Source organism: Aplysia californica, unplaced genomic scaffold (assembly GCF_000002075.1).
Source record: "Aplysia californica isolate F4 #8 unplaced genomic scaffold, AplCal3.0 scaffold00145, whole genome shotgun sequence".
NCBI classification, from domain to species: domain Eukaryota; kingdom Metazoa; phylum Mollusca; class Gastropoda; order Aplysiida; family Aplysiidae; genus Aplysia; species Aplysia californica.
In genome coordinates, this window is record NW_004797415.1 from 51735 (window position 1) to 66948 (window position 15214).

Here is a 15214-nt window from a genome sequence, read left to right on the forward strand (position 1 = left end):
TCTCCCTCTCTCTCTCTCTCTCTCTCTCTCTCTCTCTCTCTCTCTCTCTCTCTCTCTCTCTCTCTCTCTCGGCTGTAGATGCTTCGCAAAGGAACGGTTGCTAATTAGAAGTCATATTTTTCTTATTATTTTTTCTTTGTTTCACCACGAGAGTCTGTCTGTCTTATACAGAGGAAATTCGATCCTTAGACATGGTAAAGGTTTTTATTTATTACTATTCACAGTTTTGTTATTCTCCTTTCTTTTCCCTTATAAATCAACATAATATTATTCACTTCCTAGTTGAAAAAGTTTAATCCTTTTTGCTCTTACACAGCTATTTCATCATCCTCTTCATATTTTATCATTATTAGGGAGTGGTGATGGGAGTAAGTGTAATTTGATAGGGCATTTTAAGAGCAAATATATAGAGTTGTTATCAAATGCGTGTTTGTGGAGATTTCCATAGCTTTCTTTTAAATGGTACTGGTCTTTTTTTCTTTTACTTTAGCTTTGAGGTAGATAGAACAGAAGTTCGCTTTGCCGTTTCTTTCGTGTTTCTTGAATGCTTTAGCATAGTCGCTTGTTCTCTTTTTTAAGGTTTTGGCTTCATATAGATTATATAATATGCCGTAGGCGTTTTTCTCTTACACAGCTATTTCATCATCCTCTTCATATTTTATCATTATTATTACAGTAGATGAATTAAGCTTTTGCTTGTTTGTACTTTCTCAGTCTCAGTTTAAATCTGATTTTGTATCGCCTGTTATATAATACATTGGTATCTTGGAAAAAAACGTATGCCTCTTGATTACTCTCCATATTTATGAAAGGGCGTGGAAAAAAATCTTACTAAACGCACCACACTTTTGGGACTTCGCTACATTTTTCTTGGTATCTTTTACGTATCATAAAGACAGTGTACACATTTTATTCGGTATGTTGTCATAGGTAAACTATGTCTATGATTGAATATGTTCAGTTTGCACTTCTAACTGAGTGATAGTCGATTCCATGGCGGTACATACTATTTAATGCTCACAATACATGTAATAACTCTTGAAGTGAAGTGGCACCAGTGACACGCGCACTCTATAACTTCTTTGCGTTCTTATAAAGAACGAACTTCTTTGCCTCACAATTGCTCTTCAGTTGTGGGTTCTCGATTAGTTGAACATCTTCTTACTTCTTTGCATGGTGTGATCCAATTTGCAGTGCTTTTTGCCTCTCTTCTTTGCCTTTTTCTGCTCTTGAGTGAACGTTTCCCAACATGTACGCTCTCTTGTTCTTTTCCTCACTTCAATAATGTTAGACCCATATTTCGTAGAGGGCTCCAGAAAACGTCTTCGAGACTAAACATAACAGGCAAGATAACTGAAAAAATCCCAGCTAGAAATGCAGGTTCCTTAACAGTACAAAAGGCAGCTAAAGGTAACATTTCTGCATTCCTACACTTATTCTGTTTCCCTTTGCTTCTGTTTTATTTCTCTATCGGCGAATGTCCCCATTTCTTTTCAAGCCAGTAATACGGGAGACAGTAGTGCCCGTACAAACATGTTTAAAATGTGTTTGGAAAACCTTACTCAAAAACATAAGTCGTTTTCTTCAGAAGAATTGCGTTCCCCCCAATCCTTCTGTCTGTAGTCATCTCGTGTTCTGTTCATAACTAAACCAAGTGACCAAAACTTGTCATTGGGTTACTCAAACTGCCCGCCCAAGCACAGCAATGAGGTTTCTTCTAACCTTCCCTCTTCTTTTTGTCTGTATTGATGTGTAAAATGGATCTGTAGAAACGTTCTTAGCTGTCTTCATTCTTCCATATGTTGTGCTTCCACTTTCTGAGATTCCGTCAGGATTAAAGTGCTCTTATCAGCACTCTTACGTCTTCCCCAGGCTGCTAGAAGAACTTTTTACTAAACAGTCCACCTGCCAACCTCCTCAAGTTGTTGTAGATTTATTGCAGATTTACGGAAGGTCTGCCTTCCAAGCTTTCTCCAAAAATTTAACAAGAAGGCCACATCCGCTTTGCTAAATAAGTAGTGTTTTCTATTATGTTTAATACTTCATACTTAACTAGTTGGCCATATATCTTAACCTCGTCTTCAATTTGTTCCAAATACTCAGCAAGTGGACTCCATTCACTTTGCCAGGTAGACCAAGGTGTGCTCAGCCAAATGTCTCTGAGAAACTTGCCAAGTAGACCGCACATTGCTTCTCTCGAGTAGCCCCCAATTTTCCCCCGCTTCCCTTTTCAGCAGTGGATTTCAATGAAAACGGCATTTCGACAACCCAGACCACGAGTTCCAGCCAGCAGCAGGTGTCGAGTGTTCGCAGCCCTGTAGGCCACAACAGCGGCCCGGACGGAAGTCTATACGCCACAGTTGCTAAGAAAAGCTCCCAGTCCCAGCCGGCGCCTCCCCCTTATTCCAACACACGTGGCCTGCAAAATGGCCACCATTCTCGCTTAACCAATGGCTCAGTAACTTCTAGTTTTGATTCCGGTTAGTCATCATTGTTGTGAGCATTTCATCATCTGCTTTTGATACAAATTTAATTAAGTATTTTAACATCGTTTGTCTGTCTGTTGTCCTCCTTGTCGTTAAGTGGGTGGCAGTGCAGAACAGTGTTGGTACCGTGTGGTACTTTTCTGGTTTTAATTGTAGCTGTTATGCCAGCTGTCTTAACAAATTTCTTCACTTTTTAAAAAGAAAAATATGAAAAGAGCACGCAATTGGAAAATGTTTCGAGCTTATGTCTTTCCAATCTGAAATGTACATGAGTGATGTATCAAACAAAAAGGCACACATAATTCAGACGTACCTGAAATTCTCCTGACACAGTTTGACTCACATCGATTCAGTTCATTTGGCTAATACTGATACATGTTCAAACGTCAAACGTGTACTTGTTCGTGTACAAACCGACACTTGTGCTGCACACACTTTGCAAGTCTTTCTCTGTGCTGCTAACTCTAACATGTTCAGAACTACTTAGACGTACCGCACGTGTAACCTCTTCGTTTATTTAGAAAGTAACCTGTAACACAGTAACCCCCCACTCTCCCATCTACTCAGTCATGTTGACTCTTTAGCCACCTTGCCGTGGTAATCGTATCTAGATATACTACCACGCACTATTTGTGATAGGAGATGTCTTGGACTGCCTCAACATGCGGAGAGTTTGTCACAAGCGCTTTTAAATTCCTCATTACCATACTCATCTTTTTTATTCTTTCACCTCCAGAAATGTTTTTGTAGAGCTTTCTCTTGCCTGTTTGCATGTGGGTTGTGGTACGTTTTATTCTGTAATGCATTTTGCTTCTTTTTTTTAATTTTACGTGTATTATCTGGCTCCTGCTAATGCCTTAATAGAATGATGTAAAGCTTTGTAATATGCTTCTCTATAACATTTGAAAGGGGCAACACGACCCTTGGGAAAGAATTTCCCAGCCCCATGAAAAGACAAGATTTTTTAAGCAGGAAATGTGTGCTGCTATGGTCACCGGGCAATACGGGAAACAGAAATACCAAGTTCGTCGAAATCCTTCAGAAATACAATTATCAAACCAGCGATTTTTTAAATTTTTTTTTTTTTTTTTGGGGGGGGGGGGGTAGACTGTTCTGTGGTGTAAGGAACGGTGAATGTGTTGCATTCGTTTCTTATGCACCAGGGTTCTTTAAGAGGCGGGACCTCCGAATTCAGCAATGATCTTCGATAACACCAAGCTTCGTAGAAGGTGTAAGAAATGAGAAGGACAAACAAAAAATGTGTACTTTGCGACTTTTTAAAGTGCCCACTGTGCGTGTGGCTGGTCTGTTTACGAGTGTGTGGTCGATGGGTGCACTGGCCTTTGTTTGATTTAATAATTATTATTATGTTTGTTTTTCCTGTTTTTTCTGTCTTGTGTTTCATATGCTAGAGTATTGTCCTAGCTCAAAATCTAAGGGTGGGTGTTTTATGGATGTCACTGGTATGTCTTACGTCTGTTCTAACTGTTCTTTTTTAACGGACATCTCTGTCAAAAGTCTTGCTGTCAAGAGTCTTGCATTCGACCAGCTCAATTAATGCTATACTTGACTACATTGAAGACGTCCGTGGTTCGAATACTGAAACGGGTTTTAGTTGTTCTCGGCGCTCTTTGCGAGCCTTATCTCGGATAGACTCTAATTCGAATGTCCCGCACATCTTGTAGAGTCGGACTGCTTACAACGACGTTAAATGTGCACCATACCTTATCATAAAAGCTGTGTCCTAGCATGGCATGCCAAATCATTGTGTCTGCTTATTTTATCGTCCAACTCCATCTCCTCACTATCAAATCTTATGAAACCAAAGCCAGAACGTCTCAGCTGAGTTTTTCCAATGCTTTCAAGAATGCCTAATGTAGAATGTAAATTCGTTATACTATACTCTTTGAGGATCATTTCTTCTTTTTTAATGGCGTATTAATGGGGCAATCACTCTCAAACATGTTTAATTGTCCTTCTAGGTCTCTAAATTGAGGCTGGGTTCGGCTAGCCCAATCTACGCCTGTTTCAGTCTGTTTTCTTGCATCTTGGTGCTTGCTAAACCTTAGACTCTTTTTAAAAAGCTGTAAAATACAAGCTTTTCTACTTGGGCATTCGAGCAATATTTGCAGTTGGTACTTGTTCTTTTAAATTAGGAGCGAGTAGTGATATCTGTTCAACAGTGCATGCTGTTGTTCTTTCAACTCCGTTGTTGGAGTAGGGTAAATGCAACCCATGTCTACGTGAAAACTAAGCCCAATAGACTGTAAGTTAGATTGTAGTGTGGACAGGTAATGCTCCAACAATTTCAAAAGGCAGACGATTCGGTTTTGTGTACTCTTTTAAAATGAATTTGAAATAAAATGTAAAGCTTCTTTGTGTGTCTGAAAAGATTATATTTCTTTTTCCGTCTTTTGTTAGCAAGAGAAAGCAATTGATACATCGTAGCGTCTGCAGAAATTGTCTTCAAAGATAGATTCAGTTAAACTGTTCACCCTTACCTCGAGGAGGGCTTTATTCATTGACAGGCTGCTACCAAGAAGTCCTCTGCTTGCTATTCATATTTAAACAACAGGGTGGTGGTTGAAGGGTGCCCCTGGCAGCTTTTACGTCTTTCCTTTTCCTCCGTTTATTTTCTGTCTTTATTTTGCCCTGCACTAAATAACTGTTCTCTTTACTGAAGCAAACAAACAGATGAAGAAACAATCAAACAGGACTTTGCATAATTTTTAAATTATATTTCTAATCTTCTTTCTTCCCACCCACACCCGCATTTTGCCCGCCCCCTCGTCACCAGGCTACACAGGTCATAACGCGAGCTTCAACTCGCACTACACAACCTCCGCCGTCAGCAACAACAACACCCACAGCCCGCCATCCTACACGCAGATACAACAACAACAACAGCAGCAGCAGCAGCAACAACAGCAACAGTACAACAGCAGCAGCAGCCAGCAGAGCACACTGAGCAGACGGACCGCCCAGACCCTGGAGGAACGCACCCAGCTAGACGAACTTCTCAGCGACCTCCTCAGCGAGCAGGCCTACGTCTCGCCCACACAGCGCTCTCCTGGCAGTTTCCAGACCGCTGTCCAGTCCCAGCAAGGCCCGTCCTCCCCACCAGGCAGTGGCGGCCCCTCCAGCATGAGTGGCGCCAAGACAGTGACCACCACCACCCGGACCTTCACCTCCTACTCCAGCACGGACGCGCACCGGAACCCGGACAAAGTGCTGATTCAGCGGGCCGAAGTATCCTACAAGGTGCCCGGACAGGGCGAGAAGGTTGACCACTACACCATCGCCGCTGACCCCTCGCAGACGCTGGACACTGGACGGCCGAGTCAGCAACCCCCTTACCATCCCAAGGGGGTCCCGAGCAACGCTTTCTCCTACACTACTTTAGTGGATGGTCACTCTGAGCTGCAGTCCAGCCAACAGGTAGGACATTTTAATTTCCCAACCATACTATAGCGTACGTTTACACCCCAGATACGCCTTTTCAGGAGGAATAGATTTTAGTGCTTTGAAGTAGTCAAGTTCTGAACTTAATATCACCAGATGTGAAAAAAAAATTGAATAATTTCTGTTCCAAGAAAACAAACAAACATAAAAATAAAAGAAAACAACCAAGATTTCGTTGAATTTAGAACAACATTTTTTGAACCGGTTCTTTTGTTTTTATTCATGTATGCAAAACAAATCGAAACTTCCAGAATTAGTTCGTGCCCCTCGGGTGTTTTCCGTTTTCTTTTACTCAGCTTTTGTACTGTAGCCAACTAGTCATACCCTCGTGTCTACCTCTATGCATGTGATTACATAGTCCAATGAAACGTGTTATTCTTTACTCATGTAATTTTTCACATATTACATAATAATATACAATGTATCTATTCATCAATAAAAATTAAAAAATCAAATATTAATGTAACGTCTTCTTCTTTGCAGTAAAATTGCATTGTTATTCAATTATTTACCCAAGCCTTCCCAGGAAAATAAATACAACTAACGTTCATAGATTTTAATTGTCTATTCCTTTTAGACCAGTTTGATTCATTTTACTAGATAAATTCAAAATGGCTTTTGAAATATCTATATAAATGCATACCCCCCCCCCCCCCCCCCACCATTATCATTATGAAACTTAACATGTTGTAATAGAAAGTATCCTCCTCTTGTCATGACACGTCTTCTCTCCTAATGCTTTGGCTGTGGGTCTGATCACGACTAGGGATCCCCTGGCGTTAACAATGCTACCACTTTCCTTCTGAGTCTATTCTCTCCTCACTTCGTGTATTTCTCTCACTTGGGAACGACTGCATTTGCATAGTATTGCCCTTCTTGTTCCCACAAATTGAAGGATTTCATAAACATTACTCTCTTTAAACTTCAAGAGATGTTTGTATTGTAAGTTTTAAAAATCGCTCGATATTTGTCCTCGAATTGTATGGCTTAGCAGTAAAGGAAATGCTTTTTACCACATTGTGCTTTGTCGAAAATGTAGAAAGTCTTTTCATTGCATTATCCTCTTTTCCTTTCGAAAGCTGTTGTTGATTGTTTGCTAGAAAAAGTGCTAAATTTCCACTATCATTTTGTGAATTTGGATCCAAACTTGTGAACAGGGCAATACCTTGCAGACGTCTGGTATACTTTCCCTAATTAATTGCTGTGCATATAAAAAAAAGAAGTAATTAGTAATGTAACATACCACATTGAAAGTTTAAAACAAAACACCACTGTAAGCCGGAGGTGGGGGACGTGCCATCTTGTCGTGTTGAGAGAAGGAGAGTTGCTTGCCTCCTCCCACACTACTTCACGTGACTCTTGTGTGCCTGTCGCCAGAGGTCGGAAGTGATGGAACACGAGAACATGCGCAGTGCCAGTTCAGCTCCTGTCCAATCGCCGCCGCCTTCTCGGCTGCCCTACCGGCCGGACTATAACGATGGGAGTCGCTACGACACCACCTCCTCCTCCTTCTCCTACTCCTCCCTGGACGGCGAGAGTAACTCCTGGCTGCAGCAGCAGCAGCAGAAGCTGAAGAACTTCAAGGAGGGACGGGACTCCACAGGCCGCACCGAGCAGGAGAAGCGACTGGTGAATGAGCTAAGATTTGCGCAGAATAAATATTACACCCGACGCACTCAAAATGAGGAGGATGAGAGGGTACGATAGAGCATGGAACTTTTAATCATTTTAATACTTTTCTTTCTACTTGTTTTATAATTATTCTTTTTTTTTTACTAGTGGGTCTTCAGTTTTACAGCGGCATTTGGAAATTTGAATAAAGTCAGGATAGACTGTCATCTTTACAGAGAAGGGGAAATGAGAAAAAAGAATTTCCAGTTTTGCTGTTTGTTCCTTTCGAGTTTTCAAGATATCCTCTCAGTGACGATCTCCCATTTTGAACTTTGCGGTCAGTCAGTTGTTTGGTGTAGATGTCGTCTCGCCCCAAGTGCCAGCATGAAGTATCGGTGGTATCAACCTGGTCGTTCTCCCGCTTGCTGTCTTAGAGGTCTGTATTCTGCATGAAGCCTTAGTGTCCAGGCAGACAGATAGCCAGTCGTCAGCAGTGTCTGCAAGAATCGGAAAAGAGAAGTGACAATCTTTTCTTCCCCTCCCGTAGTAATCAGTAGGAGACGTCCAGGAACTCTCTAACTCACTAAAAGTTCTATCACGTGTATGTTGTGGTCATGACGTCACTCTAACATCAGCACCAGTTATGTTGTTCAACAACTTGTTGTGTGTCTTTGCAATTCAGTGGATGGTCCCATTGTGTCCTCGCAAGTCTACTTCCAATTCCTCACTCCCTGGTTGTTTTTGTTTTTTATTGTGTTTTTGGTGTGTGATTTTTTTTTATTCATGTTTTCTTTCTTTATTTATTTGCTTATTTTTTATTTATTTATTTATTCATTCATGTACTCATTTTCATTTATAGTTTGTTGGTGTATGTATTATTTTCGAAACTATACGTTTTTAATGTATATTTTCAGCTGTTATTTTTGTTCGGGTTAATTCGTCTATGATTCTTTCTGTCCCTTCAGAGAGCAGTGAGTGTAGTCTGTGTTCTATGTTGAGGCAGCTTTCCCTTCTGTTGTTGCTCGAGTGTTCTTGTCGGTAGCCAATCCACAGACCTGTGCCTGTGACAGAATCCAGATTAGATTTAGTACATTTTTTATGTGTGCACGTAGACCCCTAGTGTTTTTGTTTGTTTATTTGGTGGGTAGGGTTTGAGTTGTTTGTTTGCTGTTTTGGCCTCGGCAGACTTTGAGGTTTTTAGTGCTTCCTTTTTGTTTGGGTTGTTTGAGTTTTATAGTCAGTTTTGTTTTCTTTTGGTTTTGGTTTTTGATTTTTCTTTAGTTGAAGCCGTTTTGCATGAGTTGGGTCGTCGTTGAATTGGAATCTGAAATGTTATTAATTATTTCTTTAAGGGGATTTTAAAAGTGTATCCCCAGATAATTCAATTTTAAAAATAGGTGAACAAATTAGAGGTTAGGGGAGACAGATTTCTTAGAATGTCTCTTGCCGAACTTCAATATTTGTTAAAATAGACAAAGAAAATTCCCTTTGAACTTACTTGGGTAACTAAAAAAATAATATTTTTGTTCAAAGATTTTCTTCCGTTTCTCAATCTTTCGCCAGTGTCGGTGGTATGATAATATCGAATTAAGAACTCGCTTTTTTGTTCTGCCAACTGAAAGTTTACTGGAAATCTGATAAACCACTCTATTTCTTAGTGTAGGCTATAAAATGTCATTTCTTGTCTTTCTTTTTCGTGTTGTAAAATCAAATGATCCCCCCTTGAATTGAGCTTTAGCAGCAACATATACATTCATGGTTATTTCCCCTGAATCTGCGTGTCCTGCCCCTGCGTAAGTTGTCTTTCGTTATGACCTCTGACCTGTACCCTTCCACTCTTTGGCCATGACCTCTTACCTGTACCCTCCCACTATGTCTGCTCCCCCCCGCCCGCCACCCCCAGGCTGTCATGGACTCGTACAACCGTCAGAACTTGCTGCAGAACGGGCCCACCTCCCCAAATAGGGCTGTCCAGTCGTACGCCCCTCCTCCCCCTCAGAGGTCTCACAGCACCTCGGCAGTGGACGGGCCCTGGACGCCCCAGGACCAGCAGCAGTACAATACCTACAGCAGTAGCTCGTACACCGAGTCGCGGAGTTACGGCGACAAGCGGTCCAACAAACCGCCACCCTCGCCCACAATGCAGAGGTCCTTGCCTCCTGCCTCCGTACAGCCGCCTGCTCCCGTCCCGGCTCGCTCGAGCAGCAAGGAGTACATGCGAACGAGATCCAACAGCAGCAGCAGCTCTTGGCAACAACAGCAACAGCAACAGCAGCAGCAGCAGCAGCAGCAGGTGTTCGCACAGCGGCCGTTGCAGAGACAGACAAGCGACACGTTGTACGATAGGAATCGTGAAGTAGAGCACGTGCAGCCTCGCTCCTATGGCTCTGTCCACAGCACGCCCCCGCACTCTCCGAGAGCCATCTCGCCCGCGGTAAGTTCCTCACACACCACACACACTCACACACACACAAACACACACTCAAACACATACGCGCGCGTGCACACACTTACACGTACCAACGCACACGCACATGCGCGCGTGCGAAACAACAAGAACACACATGCGTCGTGCACGCACATATCACGGTGAGCATAAATTATCAGGTCCCTCGTTTCAATTCAAACATTGTGTTGCTTTTTTCCTTCATTTTTGATAGTATTGAAGCACTATGCATGTCAAAGTCATCCAAGTTAAAAAGGAAGGCATAAGAGAAACAATCTATCATGCACGATAGATCAACATTCAGTCTTGCAATACATGAACTATTTTCCGGGGAATCTTAAAATCTCTACCAAACACTAGGGGCTACCTTTATGCTTACCCTGAATGTGCAGAACGCACAAACATGTCTGTTAACAACACATATGTGCTCACTCATTCACACATGTGCACAGACTCACAAACAAGCACATCAATGTCGTAAAAAAAAGTCATTCTGTCTAACGCTTATTTACTATTCTGGGACCTGGAGCTTCAACTTTTAATCCATGTATTCTCGCATTTATCTGCTTGGGACTCTTTTGGTTCTGTATTGTAGTCTATGAGCGTATGTTGAAACTGTGCCTAATCTACCAACAAGATTCAATGGACTTTCGAGCTTCGAAAGTCTTGTTATTTCATTTCTTTCTCAAATGCGTTGGATTTGTTCGTTGTGCTTTTTGTCTAGATTATTCTCTTTTGATCGTTTCTTTGTGCCTCTTTTTCTTTTTCTCGGATACCACATTCTTTTTATCAGCAGGGAGAAATGTTTAACCACGTAAAAGCCCCATCAGCATGATCCTTTTGAGATGGAATGTTCTGAGGACTTGAGTGAACATCGAATAAATAAAGATGTTCAAACAGTTTTAACTGAGTAGCACATATTATCTGTGTACTTTTAGATCGCTTTAACATTGTTTTCATCACCATGTATCCAATTGTACAATATATATACTCATGGTTTAGAACCTTTAGTAGATTGAGCAGCTTCTTAATTGTTATAACCATAGCTCCAGATTTCTCTTCCCTAATCCACACCCCCCCCCCCCCCCCCCCCCCCCCCCCCCCCCCCGTCCTAAACTCCACGATGGATTTCACCCTCAGACTATAGTGATTGAATAGAGTTGTGTTATCTACACCAAAAGATTCATATTATCCAAAGAGTGAGCACCTCCTCGTTTAAGGTTCACCCATAGATAACCCGTAGGTGTACTCACTTGGAGCATCATGGACTGTGTGTATATATACATTAGACTAATCGATATAGATTTATAGTTTCCGACATTTTTCCACAACGTGTGGATATTATAACCAGTCCTCACAGAACGTTGCTCGTCCCTGAGCAAAGTTACTTTTCCAAATTTGATAAGCCTAGTTAAACCACAATATAAGCTACTCTTTTTCATTGAAGAGTGTCTATCGAATCTACGGTACACATACGTGTATGAAGAAGCACCAGGTTTGTCCCTACGATAAAGTCGGACATTTTACGCGAGGGCACTTGATGGGTCCCGATGACCCTTGTCCGATTCCGTTAAAAGTGTATGATATAGTCAACAGGTGAATTGCAGTGTTTTTGTTGTCCCCATTCTCTTCCTTCCACAGAGAAAATTAGATCAGCCATCGCATCGTTTTCATTCAGTCTTCGGATTTTCTACTGTATATTATTTATGACTTGGCAGTTTCCGTCTTGCCTTGTCGTGACCTGAGAACTATGAGGATTTGTCTCCCACACAGATGCTCTGAAATTGTTATTTTGACTGGCTCTTCGCTGCAAGTTGACAACTTATTGGCTGCACTCCACCAGGAGAATCAGATAATAATTACGTGGACCTTAAGTAAATGGAACAGACAAAACCAAAGTGTCCGCCTGTCACCCGCTGTAGATTTGTCGTTGGTACAGTCTGGGTCTTCTACAAGTGGGCAGGATAACAGCTATTTCCTCTACTAAGAGTTGGCAGGATAACTGTTATTTCCTCCTGGCACCGTCTCGCGGCAATACAATGTGTAGAGGGATCAAACAGCAATAAATTGTCTGCCAACCACTCACTTTTTAGGGAGATAAATCCCCATAGTTGTCCGGTCACGTTGAAGGATGATATTTAATGCACTGAATCGTTCTTACGCTACCTCGCCTTCGAAATGGTAAACAGATGTCCTGTAACGCGTTTAGTCTACCACAGACAAACAGAGAGATAATAATAGAAAGTCTTCAAAATTGTCGTGGGACCAAGAGCCGGCTTCAAGCCAAGGGCGGTAACTATCTCCCTCCACAGGGCCCCACCAGCACTACAACATACACCACCTACCGCACGTTGGACAGACCACCCCAGGAACAGATGCAACAGGTGCAGAGAGCCCCGCCCCAACAGCAAGCTCCGCCCCCTCAACCTCCACCTCCGCCACCCCCGACACAGGTCAACCACCATTACATCACAGAGGTCTTTGTTCACAGGACAGGTGAGACAGGAGAAGATCCTCGTCCGTCTTGCGGTATAGAGAGAAGCCAACTTTGGGGGCAATATAAGAAATGAATGTTTTGATGAGGCCATTGATCAAGATCCATTGCCTCCGAGAGAGAAACCATAGCTGCGAATACTGGTAGAAATAGGAAGTCGTAAATGAAATATTGTTTCTTTGCTGCTTCTAGAGCAAGACTCTAAGAAGATAAGCATATTTCATTAGTTGTTTACGCAGATGGGAAAACGCTGGTTCTATCGTTCTGGCGGAAAGAAATAACACAAGAAGGGGCAGGGCCTTGATGTCGTAAATCCAAAATGTCCAAACCTGTCGGCCTACTCGGAACATTCAGTATAATGGATTGTTTATACAGGAATCTCCAAGACCAATTATTAACTCTGAGAAATAGTTTTGTTTGTTGTGTTTTCTCAATTCGAGCCAGTCTTGGGCGTCTTTTAAGGTGTTCATGCCAAGAAGCAACGAAAACATTTTATTTTAGAAAATAATTAACTATTAAATATCGCTGATAGTTTACGATGTCTAAAAGTCTATCCTTGATAGTTCTGATGCCATAAACATGAATAAATACAACGCCCGTAAATCTGTCTAAGATAGAACTACAATATCGATCCATGGTAGGTAAAAGATGCAAACATATATCAGTAATATACCTGAGTTGCCCGAAAAAACAACAAATAAACATCTATGATAGTTACGTGAGCACACCTCCATTCCCATGGTCCCGGGCGCCCAGATCTGAACAAGGACAAGACGGACAGCACATCCACACGTCTGGACGAGTTGGAGAAGAATCTGGAGGCAGCTTCCCAGTCCATCCTGGCTACCCAGCAAGCCCCGCCCCCACAGCCACGCCAGCAGGTGGTGGAGGAGACTGTCCAACAGTCGCGCTCCGAGTCGCGACAGTTCCAGACCTTCGCTGAGACCGTGAGTAGTGTGCAGTCTGTCTCGACTTCGGTTTCGTCGCACCATGCAGAGAGACGCATGCGCACTAACGGCCGTGTTTCCCCGCCTATGTGGGATAATGTCAGTGTATGTATTTTGAGTTGCTAACCCCCAAGTTGCCATGTTCGCCTGTGTCACAAGCAGTCCAGAATTTTTAACAGCCTTGTTTTACTGAAAATCCAAAACTGTTGCTGGAAAAAAAACAAAAAAACTCAACCTTGTAAGACATACCACCATTGCAAAAAATAAGAATTTTCTATTTGAAGTGTTCATGGACATTCTATAAGGTCCATATCTTCATCGTGGCTTTAAAATGCGTGTTTGCCTGTTTCAAACCTGCGGATGTGAGCGTGTGTGACACCGGTGTGGCATTGGTTTAGTTTTATGCACCTGTAGAAGATGAGGAGTAAGCCCATTTGTAACAAGGGGAGGTAATTGTGATATACTTAACTTATTCAGTATTATCCCCCTTTTCGAATCCGAAGTGAAATTTCCTTCTTTCAACTTCTCGTTTCTTTGTTTTTTAATTACCGGTACACAAAAGTCAAAGCTGAACAGAAGGCTACTCCTTCTTCTACGTGCGTATTCAGTAAGGGGATGGACAGATGTGGACACTTACTTCTAAGTATAATTTTTTTTTGTGGGGACGCCAAAATACACTTGTGCAAATTTTTGCAAACGATACGATGCCAAGGTTCTGTTTTGGGTGTGTTGTGTGTGCGCGCGCGCACATCAGTAAAGAATGAGAAAGAGAAATCTGTAGGAGACGACCAATAATAACACATTTTGGGATTTTAATTTAAATATTGTATGATGTTCCATATCTGACCATACCCTAGATCTATGCTACAACTTTTTTTTTTCATTTTTTCGTATGTTTTTTTTTTTTTTCAATTGTTAGTTTCCAGTGGCATACTTTTCAAGACATTTAATTATTTTATAGGATACAAAGGTATTGTCAGAGATGGGTTTTTGTGGGGTTTTAAAAAAAATTAAGGTAGAGTAGGAAAATAAATGATTTTGGCTTGTTTCAATGTGCCCACAGCTATGTCTAACATGGTCACTTAAAGCGAGAATTGTGGACGTAAATGACGGGATTAAATAAGTAGACAGCTACTAGAAATAGTGAGACGTCAATAAATCTAATGTTCTGAAATGTTAATTCAAACGAGATTCTGACTTTTTAAAAGAATTTGTGCGTTTACCGTTATGTCTCATCTTTCAAAGTTATTCCTCCGGAACTTACCGTAAACTAACAAATTTAAACATGCCGCGAAAAGTAGGTCACTGTGATTATTTTGCAACCACGATTAACCAATGTTGTTTTCTGAACGCTAGAATCTTTGATTTTGATTTTGAGCTTATAATATACTGTTCGAGTGTTTGTTTATTTTTCATTTTGCGTGTCTTTAAAGGTTTGCTTGTACATTTTGATACATAATCATAACATTTGATGTTTCAATGCATTTTGCTCAGCCTGGCTCTCTATAATTGGCTTTGTCGTTTTTCTGGTTTGGCGTTGTGTGATTGCTGTCTCGTTTCCTTTTTTATCTAAATGTTAGAACTTTCTTTTCTTTTATTGTTTTCTGTGTGGAAGACTGCATTCAGAGTTTTCATTTTGCTTCTTTTTTGTGTGCTATACATATACCACATACATGTTTAATGTATGCATGTGTGTGTGTGTGTGTATGTATGTGTGGGTGCGTTTGCTTGTGTGTCTGTGAGTGTTTGTGCCCTCCTTGCCCCCCCC

At 41.6% G+C, this 15214-nt stretch overlaps 1 protein-coding gene across 10 annotated transcripts in view; it reads left to right on the plus strand.

The window, feature by feature from the left end:
• Nucleotides 1-5396: 5396 nt before the first annotated feature.
• The window catches only part of LOC101860166 (tensin-3), a gene marked incomplete at its 5' end in the record, with an annotated part of 43646 nt that continues 33828 nt past the window's right edge, over nucleotides 5397-15214 (plus strand). For 6 of the 10 annotated variants that reach the window (XM_013081759.2, XM_035969408.1, XM_013081761.2 and 3 more), the window contains 5 exon segments: nucleotides 5397-5924; nucleotides 7326-7646; nucleotides 9463-9993; nucleotides 12318-12501; nucleotides 13256-13446. In XM_013081759.2, the coding sequence (XP_012937213.1) occupies nucleotides 5397-5924; nucleotides 7326-7646; nucleotides 9463-9993; nucleotides 12318-12501; nucleotides 13256-13446 (1755 nt within the window). 10 annotated transcript variants of the gene reach the window in all.